This window comes from Chelonoidis abingdonii, chromosome 14 (genome assembly GCF_003597395.2).
Source record: "Chelonoidis abingdonii isolate Lonesome George chromosome 14, CheloAbing_2.0, whole genome shotgun sequence".
In the NCBI taxonomy this organism is placed as follows: domain Eukaryota; kingdom Metazoa; phylum Chordata; order Testudines; family Testudinidae; genus Chelonoidis; species Chelonoidis abingdonii.
In genome coordinates, this window is record NC_133782.1 from 1,631,957 (window position 1) to 1,651,031 (window position 19,075).

General features: G+C 52.4%; 2 protein-coding genes across 2 annotated transcripts in view; one reads left to right on the forward strand and one right to left on the reverse strand.

Annotated features, from left to right (window-relative positions):
* The window catches only part of CDK5RAP1 (CDK5RAP1 mitochondrial tRNA methylthiotransferase), a 289,907-nt gene that overhangs the window by 132,396 nt on the left and 138,436 nt on the right, over nucleotides 1-19,075 (forward strand). The window lies entirely within an intron of this gene.
* Nucleotides 1,212-19,075, reverse strand: part of TGM2 (transglutaminase 2) — a 42,847-nt gene continuing 24,983 nt past the window's right edge. The window contains exons 5-13 of the mRNA XM_032762409.2: nucleotides 18,138-18,266; nucleotides 17,031-17,208; nucleotides 15,690-15,825; nucleotides 15,212-15,315; nucleotides 14,379-14,618; nucleotides 13,685-13,957; nucleotides 6,880-7,040; nucleotides 5,298-5,434; nucleotides 1,212-4,691 (exon numbers count right to left, since the gene is read on the reverse strand). Coding sequence (XP_032618300.1) covers nucleotides 4,535-4,691; nucleotides 5,298-5,434; nucleotides 6,880-7,040; nucleotides 13,685-13,957; nucleotides 14,379-14,618; nucleotides 15,212-15,315; nucleotides 15,690-15,825; nucleotides 17,031-17,208; nucleotides 18,138-18,266 — 1,515 coding nt within the window. The 3' untranslated portion in view covers nucleotides 1,212-4,534. The remainder of the gene's footprint in view (nucleotides 4,692-5,297; nucleotides 5,435-6,879; nucleotides 7,041-13,684; nucleotides 13,958-14,378; nucleotides 14,619-15,211; nucleotides 15,316-15,689; nucleotides 15,826-17,030; nucleotides 17,209-18,137; nucleotides 18,267-19,075) is intronic.

The window sequence follows — 19,075 nt, forward strand, 5'->3', positions numbered from 1 at the left end:
TGCCCTGCTACTGCCCTGCCCTGGGCAATTCTGCACAGAAATGCTGCCCCTGAAGGGACACGGGCAACTCTTCCCTTTCCTCACACATGACAGGCTGCAAAGCAAAGATCTCCCCACAGCTCTGCCACACCCACAAAGGGCTCCACAGATCTGCAGACACACCTCCACCATGCAGACCAACTACTGCCATCACCGTCCAGTTCAGCTCCGCCTGACACCGCCCACACTCGCTGCACCGGGAGTGCATGCAGATAATAAACGCTCAGCTTGCTCTCCTCGCTCAGCTCACGCCTGACAACCCCTGTGCCCTGCTCTGTGCCAAACATACACAATTCGGTACTGACATGATGCATGCTGGAGCCAGAAGATACATTTGCTGCTCTGCCCTTTGCTTTCACACATTGAAAAACGTGGATTTCCTCATATCACAGTCACAGCTCTGTCACATGCCACAAAGTAACCCACACGTCTCCTCCTCTGACAGACACTTCTACCAAGCAGGCCCAGCTCTTGCCTCTGCTGTTTAGTGTTGGCACATCTAACCCCCTGGCTGCACCTGGCGTGTACACCAGCAATCCTCATTGGCTGCTGCCAGCTCCCGAGGAAGAGAGGGAAACTGGTGTGAGCAACCTTCCCATCCCCCCACCCCTTTGTCCTTCAATAATGTTTGATGGAATCCTGGGGAGGGCTGAATGTGGTGTAGAAGGAGGTGAGGAGCTTGTATATTTCAGCACCTTGGGGTGGGCAGAATAACAGTATGTGTGTTACTGGGAGGTGGTGGGGCATTGCTGAAGGAGGGCAGAGTTAAGGTTGCATGGGCAACCTTATCTCTGCACTTCCTAGTTTTCCAAAGTTTGAGATTTGCTCAATTCAGCATTCTGAAAGGGGATGACTGACCACCAAGCAACTGTAACTCTCTGTCAGTGTAGTCTTTTGCCATTGAATGTATTGGCTTTGCGGCTACAGAAACGGAGAGAGCTATTTTGAGGGGAATCACAGAATGGTTCGTTTGGATTCCTGCATAAATGGACGTAGAAAAAAAATCCACTGACCCGGCATTTTACTGGGGGCATCAATTCACCTAGGGAGGACAGAAAACGCAATTTCATATTAATTTAGTGGAAAAACACCCCTGCTCCCAGCCGGCTGTAAGCCAGACAGAGAGATTACTGGGAGCCCCCTGAGGTGCAGGAGGCTGAGAACGCAGCAAGTCATATTTTGAAAGTGAAAAATAAATTCTTTATTCTGTGCTTACAGAGTGAATTCATGTCAGTGTCGCGTCCAGCCCTCGGCATGCAGCGTCTGCCGTGACAGTAATGGAAAGGGTTAGAAAAGCGCATGTGCTGTCCTCTCTGCACAGGAGAGGTTACATATAATGTGCATCGAAAACAAACACAATGTTGCTCACATTATACAATCCTTTTTCCACCTCGCTGGTTTCAAAAGCACTTTCCCGGTATTGATAACTGGTACAAAATAGCGCTGGCCCTGTGCAATCCCGTTATAAAAGTGTCTTGTCTTCCTGCGGGTTAGTTTATCAAGTCTGCTCAGATTCCCAGTCGAGTATGTAAAGCTGGGGAAAGGGAAGGTTTCTACTTGGTGTCTAGTTCTAGAAGTGGTGGTTTTGAAACTGCAAACTTTCCAGACCTGTTAAAATGCCTCCTGATTTGCATAGATGCCAGGTAGTGCTGCTAGGAATGCCCCGGGGCTAGGAGGGGTTAACTCTTCCCAAACCCCATAACAAATATAAGCAGCCACAGCGAGAATCATCAGATCATGTTCCCCCCATCAGGAGGCCAAGCCAATTTTTATTAACCACTTCACTGCTGAATGATGCAGCGGACGTGTCGCATGGCGGTGCACTGCCAGGACTGTAAGATGTGCCAGGTGCCCCTAGCCACTCCTGTGGGGACTGCTGCCAAGGCACAGGTGCCTGCCACAGCCACAGCAGCGAGCTGATCCCACAGCAAGGAGATGCTCCTTTCACAATAACCCCCTGCCCTCCAAAGTGCCTTTTCTTCTGCAGGGATGGAGGGATTCATTGGGGGTTTGGGGAAGGGAATTATTGGGGTTTGGGGGGATTTACTGGAGGTTTGGGGGAAGGGATTTATTGGGGGTTTGGGGGGATTTACTGGAGGTTTGGGGGAAGGGATTTATTGGGGGTTTGGGGGGATTTACTGGAGGTTTGGGGGAAGGGATTTTTTGGAGGTTTGGGGGATTTACTGGAGGTTTGGGGGAAGGGATTTATTGGGGGTTTGAGGGAGGGAATTGACTGTTTAGCACATTTGGCTGGGTGGCATGGAGAGGTTAACTTATACAGGGCCTGATCCTGCATGATGCTGAACCCTGGCGTGAGCCTTGGTGGGAACTCCAGACCGGGACTCTGGAACGTGCTGTGACCAGTCAGGTTGAGTCACGTCTGCCACCCTTGTGCTTTACAACAGCAGGGGTTCAGATGAGTCTGACTGCCCTGCCAAGCCAAAACGCCTGGCTGCTTGTTCATTTCCTCTCTCTTTTCGCCAGAGAGTTTTCCACTCTGTTCTCTAGGCCCCTGCACCGATCAGGATCAGCGCACCCCGACAGCTGAGATGTGCCCCAGAGGGAGTCTAGGGGATTGCGCCGATTGTCTAAAGCCATTTCCTTGGCCCCGCTGGGCCATGGAGCAGGGACGGCGCCAAGCTTTGCTAATACAGCTGGGACTGACGCAGGGTGGAAGGTGACTTGGGGTCACCAACAGCTCTAAGGCCACGTTTTCAAAGCAAGTCACTGAGAAGCCTGTGCATAGGAGCTTAGGACATGCGTTGGCTATGGTGAAAAAATGCACAAGCACATCTGGCAGCTGGACACGCCCACATCCCCCAAGTATGTCGTCATAACACAACACATGAGGTGCCGGTTCAGAGAAGCTTCTAAGGCCACCCTAACACACAACCTAAAAATATAGAGTCATAAGGGCGTGACGCTGCCTGTGGGACCATGGGTAGGTAACCTGCAAGGAAGAGGAGCCTTGTTTGTTCTCTGCAGCATGCCTCTGCACCCTAGATGCCTGTGTATGAGAGGATCCAGCCTTACCGGTAAATGGCAGCCTCCGAAGGGAGGCAAATCCTGCAGCTGAGGCATGGCAGAGGACAGGGAAGTGGAGTCCTGCTTTGGTTGTAGTTGATTCAATCCTCTCCAGGGCAGGCAAGGGCAAACAAAAATGGATTTAGGAGTGGCTGGGAGCACAGACTTATGAGGAGAGGCGAGGAGAACTGGGCTGTTTTTGTCTGCAGAGAGAAGAATGAGGGGGATTTGATAGCTGCTTTCAACTACCTGAAGGCGTTTGCAAAGAGAATGGGGCTCAGCTTTCTCAGTGGTGGCAGATGACGAACAAGAAGCCAATGGTCTCAAGTTGCAGTAGGGGAGGTCCAGATTGGATTTAGGAAACACGTTTCGCTAGGAGTGTGGTGAAGCACTGGAATGGGTACCGTAGGTAGGTGGTGGAATCTCCTTCCTTAGAGGTTTTTAAGGTCAGGCTTGACAAAGCCCTGGCTGGGATGATTTAGTTGGGGATTGGTCCTGCTTTGAGCAAGAGATTGGACTAGATACCTCCTGAGGTCCCTTCCAACCCTGAGATTCTATGGTTCTATGATTCAATCTGGACTCATCCTGCTCAGCTGAGGGGGCCATTGGTAATGCTGCTGAGAGCTCCACCCAATGTGTGTGAGGAGGCCTGGGACTAGGGTGACCAGCTGTCCTGATTTTATAGGGACAGTCCCAATTTTTGGGTCTTTTTCTTATGTAGTCTCCTATTACCCCCCCACCCCCATCCCGATTTTTCATACTTGCTGTCAGGGTGGCTCCAGGCCCCAGAGCAGCAAGAGCTTGCCTGGGATGGCAAGCTGTAGGGAGTGGCCTGCTGGTGGCTCTGAGGGCAGCAGTCAGGCAGCCTTCAGTGATGTTTCTGAGGGAGGTCTGCCAGTCCCATGGTTTCGGTGGCAATTCGGCAGCAGGTACAATGGTGCGGGACTGGCAGATCACCCGCAGAGCTGCCACCTAATCCGTGTGACCAGCAGACCTCCCCTAGAAACGCCGCTGAAGGCCACCTGACTGCCATGCTCGGGGCAGTAAAAAACGTAGAGCCGCCCCTGTTTGCAGTCTGGTCATCCTACCTGGGACTGGGGTTCCATCTTCCCAGAACCAGTCTTTCCCTTGGCACCTGCCCTCCCCGCCGCTTTCTGTGTCAGCTTGGACTGATTTTCTCCTCGCTGTCTGACTGTGGCTAACTGGTGAAGTGTCTGATGCACAGGGTGTGGCGGCTGCACCAGGCACCTCTGGCAGGAGCAGCCAGCTCCAGGAGCTTTTCTGGTCAATGGCTGGCAGCTCAGTTCAGTGAAGTCCTTTTGAACCCAGTGAATGGCGGAGGCACGTGGGGTCCAGGACTGGCTGCGCAGGGCGAGGCGAGGTCTCTGGTCTCTGCAGGAATCGTCGTTAGTTCTTGAGAGGAGGCTCATGTTGGCATCGACAGGGCTAGGTGAGCATGGGTCAGGCGGCTTCACTTGGGCAGCGGGGCAACAATCACGTTGCGATAGCCCTTCACTCCCTTCAGCTTGTCACTCTCAAAATTCACCACGAGTTTGTGCAGGCCGGACAGCTGGGGAGCCAAGTCCACTCTGACCTTCGCCTCCTGCCCTGGCTCAACGGGGCTGGCGCTGCAGGCAGCAGAGGGAAAATCAGCAACCCCCAGCACCACCCACCAGCGTAACTCGGTCACTAGCAAGTACCCTCGCCAGACCCATGCATGGTCCTGTCGGGAGTCCATCTCCTTTAGAGCCCCGTGGACACTGGACAGGCCTGAGGGGGAGATCCTTGGGGAGCAGCAAAACAAACTGTTTGGGGGGTAGGGGGGAGTTTTCCCTTTAATATCGGAGATAAAACTGAGCGTCCTCAGTGAACTGCAGCAAATCAACTCTCAGGACGCTTGCAGCCAAATGCCCCCAGACCGTTCCCTACAGCTCCTCTGCTGTTTCCTGCAGCAACTCGTGTCGGGGGTGGCTGGTCTGGGGATGCTCTGAGCTTCCCCCACCAGCCCTCCTTCACTGGTCCCTTCAGTGACTGTCACTGGGGCAGGAGCAGCTGCAATCTCTCACAGAGTTCACATCCCCGCTGCATTCCCCACGGCAGCCCCCTGGATGAAGTGGGGCTGGGGTAGGGGCAAGCGCCTTCCCTGTGCAAAGTTCTCGCCGAGTCTCTAAAGTCCCTTGGCCCCTGCCCTCCCACAGCAGCCCAACCCCACAGTGGGAGTAGAAAACACCTACAGCTCCTGGGTCTTCTGTCCTTCAGTCAGACCAGCCCCCTCCAGGGTGAACACGCAGCCGCTCAGAGGAGTCGAGAGGGGATTAGTCAGCGTGAGCTCTGCCACCAGCTTCCGCTTCTGCATTGGTTCCCCTAAAACCTGTTTTTCAAAGAAATCAGTTGGATCCTCAGTGAAGTCCCTTCTGCCATTAGAAAGAGAATGTGTGTGTGTGTGCATGTGTACTGTGTGTGTGTATACTGTGTGTGCGTGCATGTGCATGTACATGTGTGTGCGTACGTGTGTGTGAGTATGTGTGTGTGCATATGTGTGTGTGCGTGTGCATGTGTACTGTGTGTGTGTACTGTGTGTGCATGCATGTGCATGTACATGTGTGCGCGTACGTGTGTGTGAGTGTGTGTGTGCATATGTGTGTGTGGGTGTGTATGTGTGCTGTGTGTGTATACTGTGTGTGCATGCATGTGCATGTACATGTGTGTGCGTACGTGTGTGTATGTGTGTGAGTATGTGTGTGTGCATACGTGTGTGTATGTGTGTGTACTGTGTGCATGCATGTGCATGTACATGTGTGCGCGTACGTGTGTGTGAGTATGTGTGTGTGCATATGTGTGTGTGCGTGTGCATGTGCATACGCTCCCTTCCATTGCCCTGGTTCATGTTGACTGGGTGTATAACGTTCCAGACACACACCCACCCCTCGCCCGGAGGGAAGCCATTAAGCAGCACCACTCACGACAGGCCGTGTCTGCATTAGCTGCTTCATTGATTCTAGTGAGACATAGCCGGTTACTGCGATTCCTGGCCCCATGGCTTGGCTCGGCTCTGCGCTTACTGGCTGCGTGTGTGTCACCAAGAGCTGTGGCAATGCACCCTGCCCGTCTGACAGCCGCTATAACCTATCTGCTGCAAACCCCTCACAGCGCTGCCCACGCCAGCCTGCTCCCCTCCTGCCTTCCGCCCTCAGCACCAGTCTCGCCTCTTTGCCCTCACAGCTGGCACCTGACCTCCTCCCACACCATTGGGCCGTACCCTGAATTGCTCAGCAACATTGCAGCATCCCCTCTGCGGGCTCAAGCCCCCTTGCATTGTTTGTGAGCTGCTCAGCCAATAGCCCCTCAGGGGGTCCTCTGGGAGAGCGGGAGGCTGCCAGGTTTCCCCTCCTTTCCAGTGCTGAGTGAGGTGAAACGGGCCACGCAGGGAGCTGTGGGAAGTGCCTGGTAGTTCAGTCTCAGGATTGGGGCCCAGGGAGATGCTGATGCTTTTCAGTTCTGACTTGGCACTGCATCGAACTCCCGTGTGCACTGGAACACAGGTGCCAGAACAGGACTGCCAGAGGCATGTGCTCTCCCAGTGCAGCAGCAGAGCAAGGCTGGTTTCCCTGTCTGATTGCAGGGATGTCAGTTCAATACCAGGCATTGGGGGAGAAGCGTATGCTGCAAGCTGCATCTCTTCCATTATTGCTGTCTGGCTAACACCAAAGATACTGGGCTGAGAATGTGTCCCAGTCCCCTCCACATCTGCGGAGCTAAGCAGGGACTGGACACGTGCTCAGCAGTGCCAGGACAGGGACGTGCTGAAGCCCTTACCCTAATCTTAATATCTGGGTTCTTTACGTAGATGTCTCGGACCCCAAGGATGATATCTCCGGTCTGGTATTCAAACAGGAGGGCCACCAGCTTGATCATGTTGTCTTGGGTCAGGCAGCTACCATACTTCTCATACAGAATACGCAGGGGCACAGTCTTTTCTGGAGAGAAAGGTGAAAAAACTCTGGATTAGCTGTCCCCCAAAAACTCAACTCCCTCTGGCTTCCTGGTGCCCAAGGATCACTGAGCCGGAGGCTGGGCCATCACCTAGTCTGGGGCCAGCTGTCTCCCTGCAGCTGTTGCAGTCAGTAGGCAGGGATGGAAATGACAGAGAAAAGGGGGTGATTTCAGGTCTGGCACAAGCAGGTGCCACAGACCCGCATCAGTGGGAGGAGCCTCCCCCCACCCTGGCTCTGAGTGTGGTGGAATGTCTGGTTTTCCAGGGTTGGGATTGGGCCTGGAGACAAGCTAGGATGACAGTGGCAAAATCTGATGGCAATACCGAGGCGGGAAGTCTGAGGAGAGGAACTGGAAATCCAAAGGGGTTGTGCCCAGGCAGCTGGCCTTGGGAAGCCAGGAGCAGGCAAGGAATGATGCTGAGGTGTCTGCTTCAAGAACCATGCAGAAGAGCAAGCTACAGCCAGCTACGCCAGCAGCCAGGGCCCCCAGATCTTGGGTGTGGGATGCTTTCAGTGTAGGGGCACCTGAAGTGGAAGTGATTGCAAACAGAGGAATGAGTCCTGTGTTATCTGATGAGATACAGGCCTGGTTTGTGACTCTAATCTTCATGCATAACTTCCACTACTAAACAGGGATTCACATTCAGCTGTTCTTAACCCCTGCACTGCTGGCATTTTCCAGACAAATCCACAGTCTCTGGAAGGCTATAGATAGAGGTGTGTAGGGCCTGGGAGCCCCGCTGGTTCTGACTCAGTTCTGGGTCTGTGGGCTGCTTTTGGCAAGCCCGATAAAGCTGCAAGCAAATGCACCGTTTCCCTGTGGTGTTGGGACAGGTTGTGGGCCCCTCGGAGGGTGAGCTGATGCGGCTGCTCACTGACAGTGCTGTGCGATAGCAGGGAGCTGCTGAATGGTATCTGAATTTGGGGCTCCCCCAGTGAGAGTGCTGATCGGAGGGTGGCCTGGTCATGAGTCGCCACTCGCCCCTTTGGGTTTCACTGAAACGACATGGAGGTTTGCAGATTAATGTCACAGACAGGCACTGTCAGGGCAAGGGAGAGCTGTGTAACTGCAGCGACACAGCAGTGCTCTGGGGCAACTGCCACAACAAGAAACAGCCCTGCGGAGCTGCCTCCCTCATGCTCACGGGGGGGAAGGCTTTGGGAACGCCGGGCTGCCAGCTCCCTTTGCTCTGCGGAGACGGCAGCTCCAGCAGCAACACTGGGAACTGGAGAGAAGTTGCAAAACCCTGACATCCAGGGAACCCCGGTCCCCACAGGGCACTGGGTGGCAGGACGCAGCATGGAGTATTGGGGAAAGCGGAGCACTGGTGCTCAGGAGAGCTGGATTCTGTGCATGACTAGCAACGATCCTTTAGGCCTGTCTACTCTGGCAGACACTGGCGACCTGTAAGTCAGCTCAGACATCGGTGTCTGTTGTGAAATAGCAAATTTCTCATCAGTGGAGTCTCTCGTCCAGAAGGATTCCAAAGCACTTTCCAGGTTACAGACCTCTATCTGATCTTTTCTACACTCAGTGAAGGTGAGCAGAGGAATGCAAGAGAAAAAGGATAAGAGGTTCAGCAAACATGAGGAAAGGGAAATCCAAATGCATGTTGATACGGTGTGTTCTGTTCTCTACTGAGCTGTGTTAGGTTAGCATTTTAGACAGAGCAGAAACCTTTTAAAGGAGAAACCTTACGCTAACCTTCCTGCAATTAGCTTGTTTAATCTAAAAGGCATCTATCCTTTGATGGAATTTAGACCAGATGTAAAACTGAGGTCTTGACAAGCTGTCACCTTTAAAGAACTTCTCGCATTTCTTGTCAGAGTCAGGGAGTGAGCACCACCTATCTTGGCTAAATGCCAGTTTAAGTAAAGGCTTCCTTCCTACTGGACTCACTGCACGCTTTACAGATGGATGCTTCAGGTCTTCACGTCCTGCCCTTTACCACTGGGTAGCATTGTTGTGTGTCGTTCAACAGCTGCTGTGTTCCACTCCAGAGGTAGCTACATCACCGTAGGGACTGATTCTGATCTCACCCTGCTGTAAAACTATCAGAGTAACTCTTTGACCTAGGTGCAGTTACTCCCAATTTACACCATAGAATCACAGAAACATAGGCCTGGAAGGGACCTCAAGACGTCCTCTTCTTCAGGCCCCGCATGGAGGCAGGATTAAGAAAACGTAGACCATCCCTGACAGGTGTTTGTCCCACCAGTTCTTAAAAACCACCAGTGATGGGGATTCCACAGCCTCCCTTGGTAGACTATTCCAGAGCTTAAGATGCCAGGAGAAACTTTCTAGCTATAAGTCTATTCTGGTGTTTAACCCGTCCTATTTAGAAAGGTTGTGAAATCCCCAGCAATATAGATGATTTCGCTTGGGGAACTGGCAAAATCACTTTTGTGCTGGTTTAAGCTGTGTCTGCAGTCAGAGGGTTTGCTGGTGCAACTATAACAGAAAACCTTTTCTAGCGTAGAGTAGGCCTGGCCCTGGAGATTCCCTCACAACCGGAGCTGGGCAAATAATGGATTTTTCTGTTCTTCAGCAGTTCAACACAAACCAAATCCTAAAGATTCTCCGAATATCCTGTAGGGCTGGGCTCAGCTTGTGACTGTGTCTTCGGCCAGTTCTAAACTAAACCCTTTTGCTGATTTAATAATACCTGAGGGTGTTGGGTTTTTAAAACAGGCAAAAGTCCTAGTGTAGATGCAGTGATATCAACATAAGAGAAACCAGCTGGTTTAAAAAATCATACAACTCCCCCAAACTCTTTTAACTTCACTGGGAGTAATGGTAACGGCTTAGAAAAACCAAGCAGGATTCTGAACGGAGTGCTGGGAACCGGCCCGTAGCAACTGGACAGGCAGGCGAAATGATCACCAAGGATTGGAAATGGTACGCCCTTCCAAGGGGCAGATGAAGCGAACCGCTCGATGCTTAGTAAACAGCAAAGACCAAGACTGACTAAATAAAGAGGCTGAGGTCTGTTTTCCCGCTGACTCTGTGTTAAGGAAGTTAGCCCATGTGGCTACAGGAAAGCAGTGCTCGCCCCTTCAAGAGCCACAAGGTCACCAAGGCTATTCAGAGCTGCTGATCCTGCCTCTTGACTCAGGGGGAGCTGGGGAGGGTGTAGGGTTGCCAACTTTCTATTTGCAGAAAACCAAACACCCTTACCCCATCCTGCCCCATCCCTGCCCCTTCTCTGAGGCTTCACCCCTCTCTCTCCATCTCCCCTCCTTCCATTGCTCACTCTGCCCTGCCCTTGCTCACTTGTGCATTTTCACCAGGCTGGGTCAGGGAACTGGGGGTTTGGCGTGCGGGCTCTGGGCAGCCAAGCTGGGGGTTGGGGTGTGGGAGGGGGTATGGGCTTTGGGCTGGGTGTGCAGGTTTCAGAAATGAGGGGTTCAGCTGCAGGAGGGGGCTCCGGGCTGGGGCAAGGGGTAAGGGTGTGGGAGGGGGTGTGGGCTCCAGGCACCGCTTACCTCAGGCACCTCCTGGGAAGCGGTAACATGTCCCTGAGACTCCTAGGTGCAAGCGTGGCCAGGGAGGCTCTGCATGCTCCCCCTGAGTGCTGGCTCCACAGCTTCCATTGGCCTGGAACCGCGGCCAATGGGAGCTGTGGGGATGGAGCCAGGAGAAGGGTGTGGAGCCTGGGCACCAGTTCCGCAGCTCCCATTGGCTCAGAACTGCGGCCAATGGGAGCTGCAGGGGCGGAGCTGGTGCTTAGGGGCAGTGCACAGAGCCTCCCTTTGCCTAGAAGACACGTTGCTGCTTCCCGGGAGGTGCCTGAGGTGAGCACCACCCAGAGCCCAGACCCTAAACCTCCTTCTGCACCCCAGTCTGCCTGGGGCCGACCTGACTTTTAACAGCCGCTGACCGGAGCCGCCAGGGTCTCTTTTCGACTGGGTGTTCTGGTCAAAAACTGGGTTCCTAGCAACCCTAGGAGAGGGACTCAGCACCCCTGAAATATTAGGCCTTGAGCAACTCTCCAGAGGAGAGCTAAGAGGTCACGACGCCTCCGCAGTGGCGCTATATAGGGATGTTGTTATTATTTGTTTGTATTATCGTAGCACGCAGGAGCCCCTGTCCTGGGCCAGGACCCCACTGTGCCAGGAGCTGTTCAGAAACAGAACAAAAGGCAGGACCTTGCCCCAGAGAACCGACCATCTCAGTATATGTCAAGAGGAGCCAGATGGCTACAGATGAACGCAGGAGTACAAGGCAACTGGTCATCATGATAGGCAGTGGTCTCAGGGTCTCTCTAACCGCCGAGGGTGCAGCGAACTCTGATCTCACACAGACTCAGTGCTTTCCTCTTGAGGCAAATCTTGTTCCTAGTTAATTTTTCAGGCTGGATGCACCCATCTGGCATGGGCTTTTTCTGGACCTGCAGGTGCAGGAAGGCTGCCTCACACTCCTGCGTAACCTCAGGCTGGTCACCATCCAGGTCCCCGGGCCTGTCCAGGCTGACCTAGCTATGGCCTAAAGTGGCTCTCTGGCCACTTGATCCAGTTTTCAAGGATCTGGCTCTGTAATCTCAGATCTAGCAGTTGAGCATGTGTCCAGGGCTGTAAAACCCAGGTCCGGATTGGGCAGCCGAACATGGATTTGGGAGCCGTAAAACCCAGGTTTGGATTGGGCAGCTGAACGTGGGTCTGGGAGCCATAACACCTGGCTTTAACACTTCATCAATTTGTAAATGGGTTTAGGAACACCTGTTGCCTGGTTATACCAATGAGTGGAGCAGCTTGAGTCAGGATTTTCAAAATAAAAATGTATTAATGAGGGAGAAAATAGAATGCAGAAATAGTGAGAGAGAAACCTCTTCTGCGAGGGGACAGATGAGTGCGATATAAAGACCTAGAAAGAGAGATCAGTGTGGATAAGCCCAACTCGTTTGGAGAGAGTCAGACAGACGCTGCTTTGTCCCATTTCCAAATCCATTTCCGGCCCCACTACCTTAACAATGTTCTTTATCCTTTCACCAAAGATTACGAATCCACAACAGTAAATAAATAAGCAGAAAAACACTGCAAGCTGCATTGGCCACAAAGCAGAAGCCCAGAGAGCCAGAGCTATCAAATAACAACCCGCCTGCATGGGAGCTTGCACGCAGAGGCAGGCTGCGGTTTAGTGCCGCGCAGCCATTTCAAAACCCTCTCTGTGCAATAGTGAAAGTGGCTAATGCAGCTTGGCAGCTGCCTCGCAGGACAAACCCCACCTCCGGGTCTCAGCTGGGAGCCGCCCAGGTGCTATTTATCTCGGTAGTTTGCCTCCAAGGCATCTTTGGTACCTTTATTAGTTCCCGGGAATAAACACAAATACTGAATTCTTGTGCTGCGCCAGCCCACAGTTTGTATGAGCCGATGACCCAGGTGGCTTGTTATACAATTGAATTAAGTAAAATAACAACTGTTGACTCGCACACGGCTGTGGCCAGGAAACTGAAGTTCCGAATGAAAATCTGTCCTCAGCTCACAGCTCATTTAGCAATTCAATGCAAAGCGCCAGTCTGGAATGCAGGTTGTGTTAATCTGTGTTGGTCTCAGCAGTCAATAACAACAATATGTTGGGTCAAATTGTCAAAAGCCGGCTCCAACTTTGAACAAGCTAAAACCAGAATTTGCATAAACAGATGGAATTTGTGGGTGCCCTCTCCATTATTGGATTTTGTCCATGCAACGTGATGCCTGCTTGATTTGCACCCACAAATCCAATTTGCATATAAATTTAGTGGCTGGGATGATATTCAGGTTAGATCTGGCTGTGAGGTTCTTCTGGCCTATGATGTCCTAGAAAAAGTATGATACAGCTGTCATGCTATTGGCAAGCTTCTTCCTAGCAGTGTATTCGTAGATAGCATTTCTGCCCTACACCGCCCATCAGCACTAAGCTCTGCTGAGACAATGGCACTGCCAGCCACAAGAAGAAGATGGGTGAGCATGAGGGCAAAGCTGCCTTGGCATCTGGCCTGCCACCAGACAGTCCTGGCCTTCCCAGGACACATGGGAATGACCAGTCTTGCCACCTTCAGGTCAAAGTACAAAACTCACTCATTTGACTTGGCTTTCCCAGAATACTGATCAATAGAAAACCCAAACAGCTGGGCAGGGGGACTAACCAGGATTTAAATAATTAGATCTTCATTGAAAAAATAAACGTTAAGTCTTCCAAGGTTCTTAGATGCCCTGGTGCTGAGCAGCTAAACTCCGAGGTAGACATGCACCATTCTGTCAAAGTTGTGCCCCTCTGTACCATACAGACACTGCCCTCGCCACAGTACAAAATACTGTTTGAGAATGAGCTTGGCAAAGTGCCAGTTCTACCACAATGGAGAAAACACTCTACAACATTTGTCTGCAATCTCCCCTGTTGTCTCAGATCCGACCGTAGGATACACACAGGATGCTGAGCTGTGCTGCGCTTTGCAATACATACAGCGAGGGATGGACAGCTAAAGAGAGCCACATGGTCAGCTGGTACAAATCACTACTGTGCCACTGGGTTTAAAAGAGCTTGGCTGGTTGCCATCAGCTAAGGGTCTGGTCCAGGAAGTAGAGAATTTTCTCTGCTTCATTATCCCTGCTTATTTCCAGTATCATTCTCGAAGCCAGTCTCTTACCTGCATTGGGTAGGAGAACGACATTCAGAAGATCCTTCATCCCACACTCAGGGCCCACGACTCCATTGTAACTGGCAGTTCGGGCACAGAACATGAGCCTGCACAGCCGTTCTGTCTCGGTGTTGTTGCTGATGACGGCATAGACGTCAAAATCGCAGCCATTGTTCATGCCCTCGGACACCTTGATCTTGATGCTCACGCCCTTCTCCTCCTCAGTCAGATAACTTTTCTGGAGTTCTGCTTTTGCAAACACTTCCCTTTCTTCATCTGATCCTGCAGTGCATGAAAAGATCATTATTACCAGGTAGGTCAACAAGATGCTGGCACAGGAGTCCCAGCTGCCTTTGCCCTTCTCCCCACAACCATCCTCAATGAGACCACTGCAGCTTGACCAATCAGATGCTTTATTAATTAGATTATTCTTGTCCAATCCTGAGTTCCCCCCATTTTATCCCCCAGCACTTGGCTTTTCTCTCACTGGGCAGAGACCAGACCTTCCCAAGCTGCATCGTGCTTTGCCCTTCCTTTCTGCCTCTATTTCATCGTGACCTATTGAGGTCCCTTCCAGTCCTATCTCGCTCTAATTCTATGAGCTCAGTGGGAACTAGCATGATTCCTGCCCACAAATTGGCAGAAGAAATGAACACCAGCTGGCACCTGTCCTGCAGCACATCCTCCAACAAGCAGCACATACCCTCGGGATATTTGTAGTTGTGGGTAATATCTTCTCTGGTATCTTTGCCCACGCTTTTCGTGCTCATGTTCTTTCCTACGGTAGAAGAGTGAATGGTCTTCTTTCTGGAGCCATCCTTCTGCAGCACCCAATAAACCACATCCGCACTGACCTCCGCAAAGACAAACGGGATGTCATATTTCAGCCTCAGTTCACCTTCCTTGATGGCTTTGACTGGAGCTGGACCGCAGCAGTATGCCCCTGGGGAGAAAGGACTCTGCATTGTCTTCTGTGTTTAGCGAGCACGGTCAGCGCGCATGGGAATGAGCTGAGCGAGCAGCGCCAGTCAGGATCTTGGATATGGTGGGCACGTGCCATACACCATCTGGACTGGAATGAAGTGAGAATTCAGTAATTGGCCTCTGTAACAGGGCAGCCTGCCCTTTAAAAGCCGGGAGGGCTGGGGAGCAGCCAGCTCTGTTCTGGAAAAGAGCCCGGCAGGCAAGTGCTGGGAGTCATCCGACCCAGCTGTGCAGCATCGACTGAGTGGCTTTGATGGTTCCCAGCTGGGGAAATAGAAACAAGGGCCAGGAGAGGGCAGGGGGATGCTCTCCCAGGGCTGCAGTAGAAGACAGTGAGAGGGCAAGCAAGCCCCATGAACCTGGGGAAAGTCCTGACCATGACGCTGCCGGAGACCAGGGGCCCCCACAACCTAGGCTGGGAGCAGGGCTAGTGTGCTATTTTTCTGTCTTAGAGAAAAAAGGGTCATGAGGTGAGGGCTACGGACAGAAACAGGTGTGGCTGATTGCTTTTGCAGGCAGGCATCAGGCCCACTGCCTATAGCATCTCCTTACCTTCGCTCTTCTCTTGAGGAGTTGGATCCAAAGCCTGCCATCCATCACAGCCAGGGGGAAGGTCGGGCCGGGTCATCCAGGACTCCACCCAGCAATGGTAATTCCTGTAAGAAGAGCAAAGAGAGGGGAAAGAGAGTTGAAAGGTCATGTCGTCTGCATTCCTGATGCAGGAGGTGTCCAGCAGCCTGTCCTAGAGAGTCACAACTTTCCAGTGCTGTCTGCTAGGGACACTCAGGCGCTGTCCTCTACCCCTTGCTCAATGCTTGCTGAGGTGGACATTGCCAAGTGCCATTACTGATCTTACAGGGGGCCTCGACCCTGCATGAGATCTGCCTGTAACTGAGTGGAGAATGTGGCCTGCATTCCTGAATAGCCCAGCTCCTGGCATGCCGTACTGAGCAGTATTTGTGTAGCCCGGGCTATTATGACGACCATTTCACCCTGAAGCACAGCATCCCTTGCTGTGGACGTTACTCACCATATCATGTCTTTGGATGTCTTCTGCAGGTTTCCCATTTCGTCTAGGTAACGGTCAATGACCAAGTTGCTGTTGGTATCGTGGGCGGAGTTATAATTGGTCACCACGCGGGTGGGAATTCCCAAACATCTCAGGACTGAGGAGAGAGTGAGAAGGGAAGAGGTGAAGCCTGGTACATTTGATGACTGGCTATTGGAATCCCTTGAATCTCTTTCCATCCCAGGCTCTCCAAGTGCTGTCCAGTCCCTGAGCCTCACAACCCCTCTGCAATGCAGGGAAGCGTTGTCCTACCAGGTGCCCAGGCTGCTGTGTGGAAGCCCAGAGAGACCATGTCACAGACAGGAGTTGTGGCCACAGCAACCCACATTTTTCTAAAAAAAAAAATTCTTTTGACCAAAATTTCATATGTGCTCCAGGGGAGGCAACAGTGATGGAAGGGATGTTCAGTGACACTGACAATCTGTCAAGCTCTGATACTTCACTAGAAACAGGGCACAAAAGAGGCTGGGGAAATGCTTTCAAGGGATTCCATGAACAGGTAGAATTTAACATCCAACCAGTTTATTTAATCTCCTAGCTGCTGTTTACAATAAACGGGGCACCCTTCACAATATACGGGTAGTTCTAAAGTTTTGAAGGCCACTGGTAGGGGTGGGCCAGCCTGAGAAGTCCACATATGTTTTAGCTATTTTCTTCCTTCTGTTTCTGTACCCAGGAGAACAAGGCCAAACCCTCATGCACTTTGTCCCCAAGAAAAATAAGTGTGTGCATGTATATGTGTGTCTTGAAAAATTTAAGGCCGGATTCTGTTCTGATTTGCACCAGTTTGACTCCGCTCACATTGGTGAAGTTACCTTTGAGTTAGACTGTGGTGACATGAGACCTTGTCCCTGTGTGAGCACGTGGGGGAAGGCCAATGAATTTTCTGTCAATCATTCACATAGTGTTTCTCAGTGGTCTGTGTGGATTAACTACATTATTTTAAACTATTCTTTGTCATTCATGTAGTTCGTGATGCTGTGCCCTGTTCTGGGGGTGGGGGGAGGGGGGAGCTGCATGCTGGGGGGACATGAGAGAGAAGTAACTGAAAAACCAAGGTGTTTTTAATTTAGACTAACAGAGTGTAACTGGTAGGAAATCAGCCCGGAGGTGAATCTGCCCTGCTGACAAGTCCGGTTTCCCTTGTCTAATGCCACGGACCTCAGCAAAGTTACTCCGGCCTCACAGCACTGTCAGCTGGGTCACTGTGAGCCCTAGAACATGAGGAGCGAGTGGGAATCTGAACGATCCAGTCCTGGGAGGAAGGGGGAATCGTCTGCAGCTGTCAGGTGGTCTCCTTACTTGTACATGCCACTGCCGCAAAGACCCAGCACTGGCCATATCGGACTGGCTGGCATCCGTACTTCCTCCACCTCCGGAGAATGTCCACGCTCCCTATCCAGGACATGGGGCTCACCCCGTCCTCGTACTTATCGTCCCAGCGCCCTGCAAGCACCCCCTGATCATCATTGCAATTCACCTGCAACACAACAGATGAGATTCCTGGTGAGCAGAGGGCATGGAAAGAGCAGTGAGAAGGGAAGCTGAGGGTATGAGTTTGGACTGGACGCAGAGATCAGTGGAGAAACGGATTCATAACCGGAGGAGTGGTGGATAAATGTGTGCGCTGGTGGATGAACAGACCAGACCAGTGAAGGGCGGATGGATAGGTTTAGGGATAGATGGAGGTAGAAGAGTGAGTGGATGGATTGACAGATGGGTGGAGATTTTATACATGAGAGGAAGAGAGAGCCACTATGGTCACTCACCTTAATTCTCCTTGTCCGCTCTCTGCCTCCTCCCCATCCCCTGGGGACCTCTCGCAACGCCTAGGCAGCTGCAGACAATCACCCTCTTAAATGGGAAATCAACCTGCGTCTAACACTGGCTGCCTGCAGCCCTGACCATTCACCGTTACCACGGCAATGATCGCCCCCAGCCGTATTCACATTATGCAATTGCACGGTGTGTACCGTTGGCAGAACACCAGTTGGGGGCAGGGCCACTTGTGGGGGGGAGGTAGTCTGCCCCAGACCCATGTTTGACAGGCCCCCCAAACCTGTGACCCCTACAAACTCCCAGAGTGGAGAAGAGCCACTGCTGTGGGGTGAGTGTGGTTCAATCATGCAGACGGTGTGAAAACTTGCTAGGGTGTGTAGGTAGCCCCCGTATACAGAATAAGACAGAGCACAGTCGGGTCAGCCGGGTCAGCCGGTCAATGTCACCACTGTCTAATGGTGCCCATAATACATGGGGCCGTAGCTGGCTGGCTAACCAGGGGCAGCTCAGGGAATACAGGCGACACACATGGGGTCTGGAGATGAGTGAGTGGAATGGCCACTGGGTGGGCAGACCAGCCAGCAGATAAAAAGCTGCCTGTTGGCTACTCCGAAAGTTTCCCAGACTCACCATGGCACTCACGACCCGGCCAATGTAAACGGGGTTATTGCGGCGGGAGCAGTCTCGGTTCTGGTCTCGAAGGAATTTGGGGTTTGTATCCAGCAGCTGAAGGCAGATGTCCAGAATTTCATCTTCGAACTGGTGCAGTGGAGAGAGAGACAGGAGCACGGTGAAGCCCGGAAGTTGGCACTGGCACAGCAGGCTACTTGTCCTCCCTGAGCGGGCGAGCTAGCCCAGCACTGGGACTAGATCTGGGAGGGACAGAAAGTAGCTGCCACCCTAGGGTGGACCCAGCCCCTCCCTCGCCTCAGATCTGTCTCACTGTTCCATTGTAACAAGGACGACACGTGGTGAGGGTGTGGGAGAGCCCAGGGGCAGCATCCTCTAGAGTGGGTTGCCCCCATGCCCCACCCTTTAGGCGGAAGAGGTTCTGCCACTGTCTTGGTAGCCTGGGGCTACCCAGGAGTTTGCCCCTTAGTGTGCGGGCCATGGCCAGGACCAGCACAAGGGGCTCAGGCACTGACTGTCTCCCCGGTTCAAACATCAGTGAGAATGCACATTCCTGGCCCTTGCTCTGCTGTGTTCGCACCCAGCCCCATGCCAAGGCTCCTGAGAAACGCTTGGCATGTTTATTTAGGGAGGCAGCTCTGGGCACTTGGAAGGAGAAAGCGAGAGCCCAGCAGGCTGACTGGGACTGGTGTCCTGTCCTCAAAGCACCTGTGAGAGCAGTTCTGCGATGGGGAAGCCTTGACATTTCAGAGCATTGTTCATAGATTCATAGACTCTAGGACTGGAAGGGACCTCGAGAGGTCATTGAGTCCAGTCTTCTGCCCTCCTGGCAGGACCAAATACTGTCTAGACCATCCCTGATAGACATTTATCTAACCTACTCTTAAATATCTCCAGAGATGGAGATTCCACAACCTCCCTAGGCAATTTATTCCAGT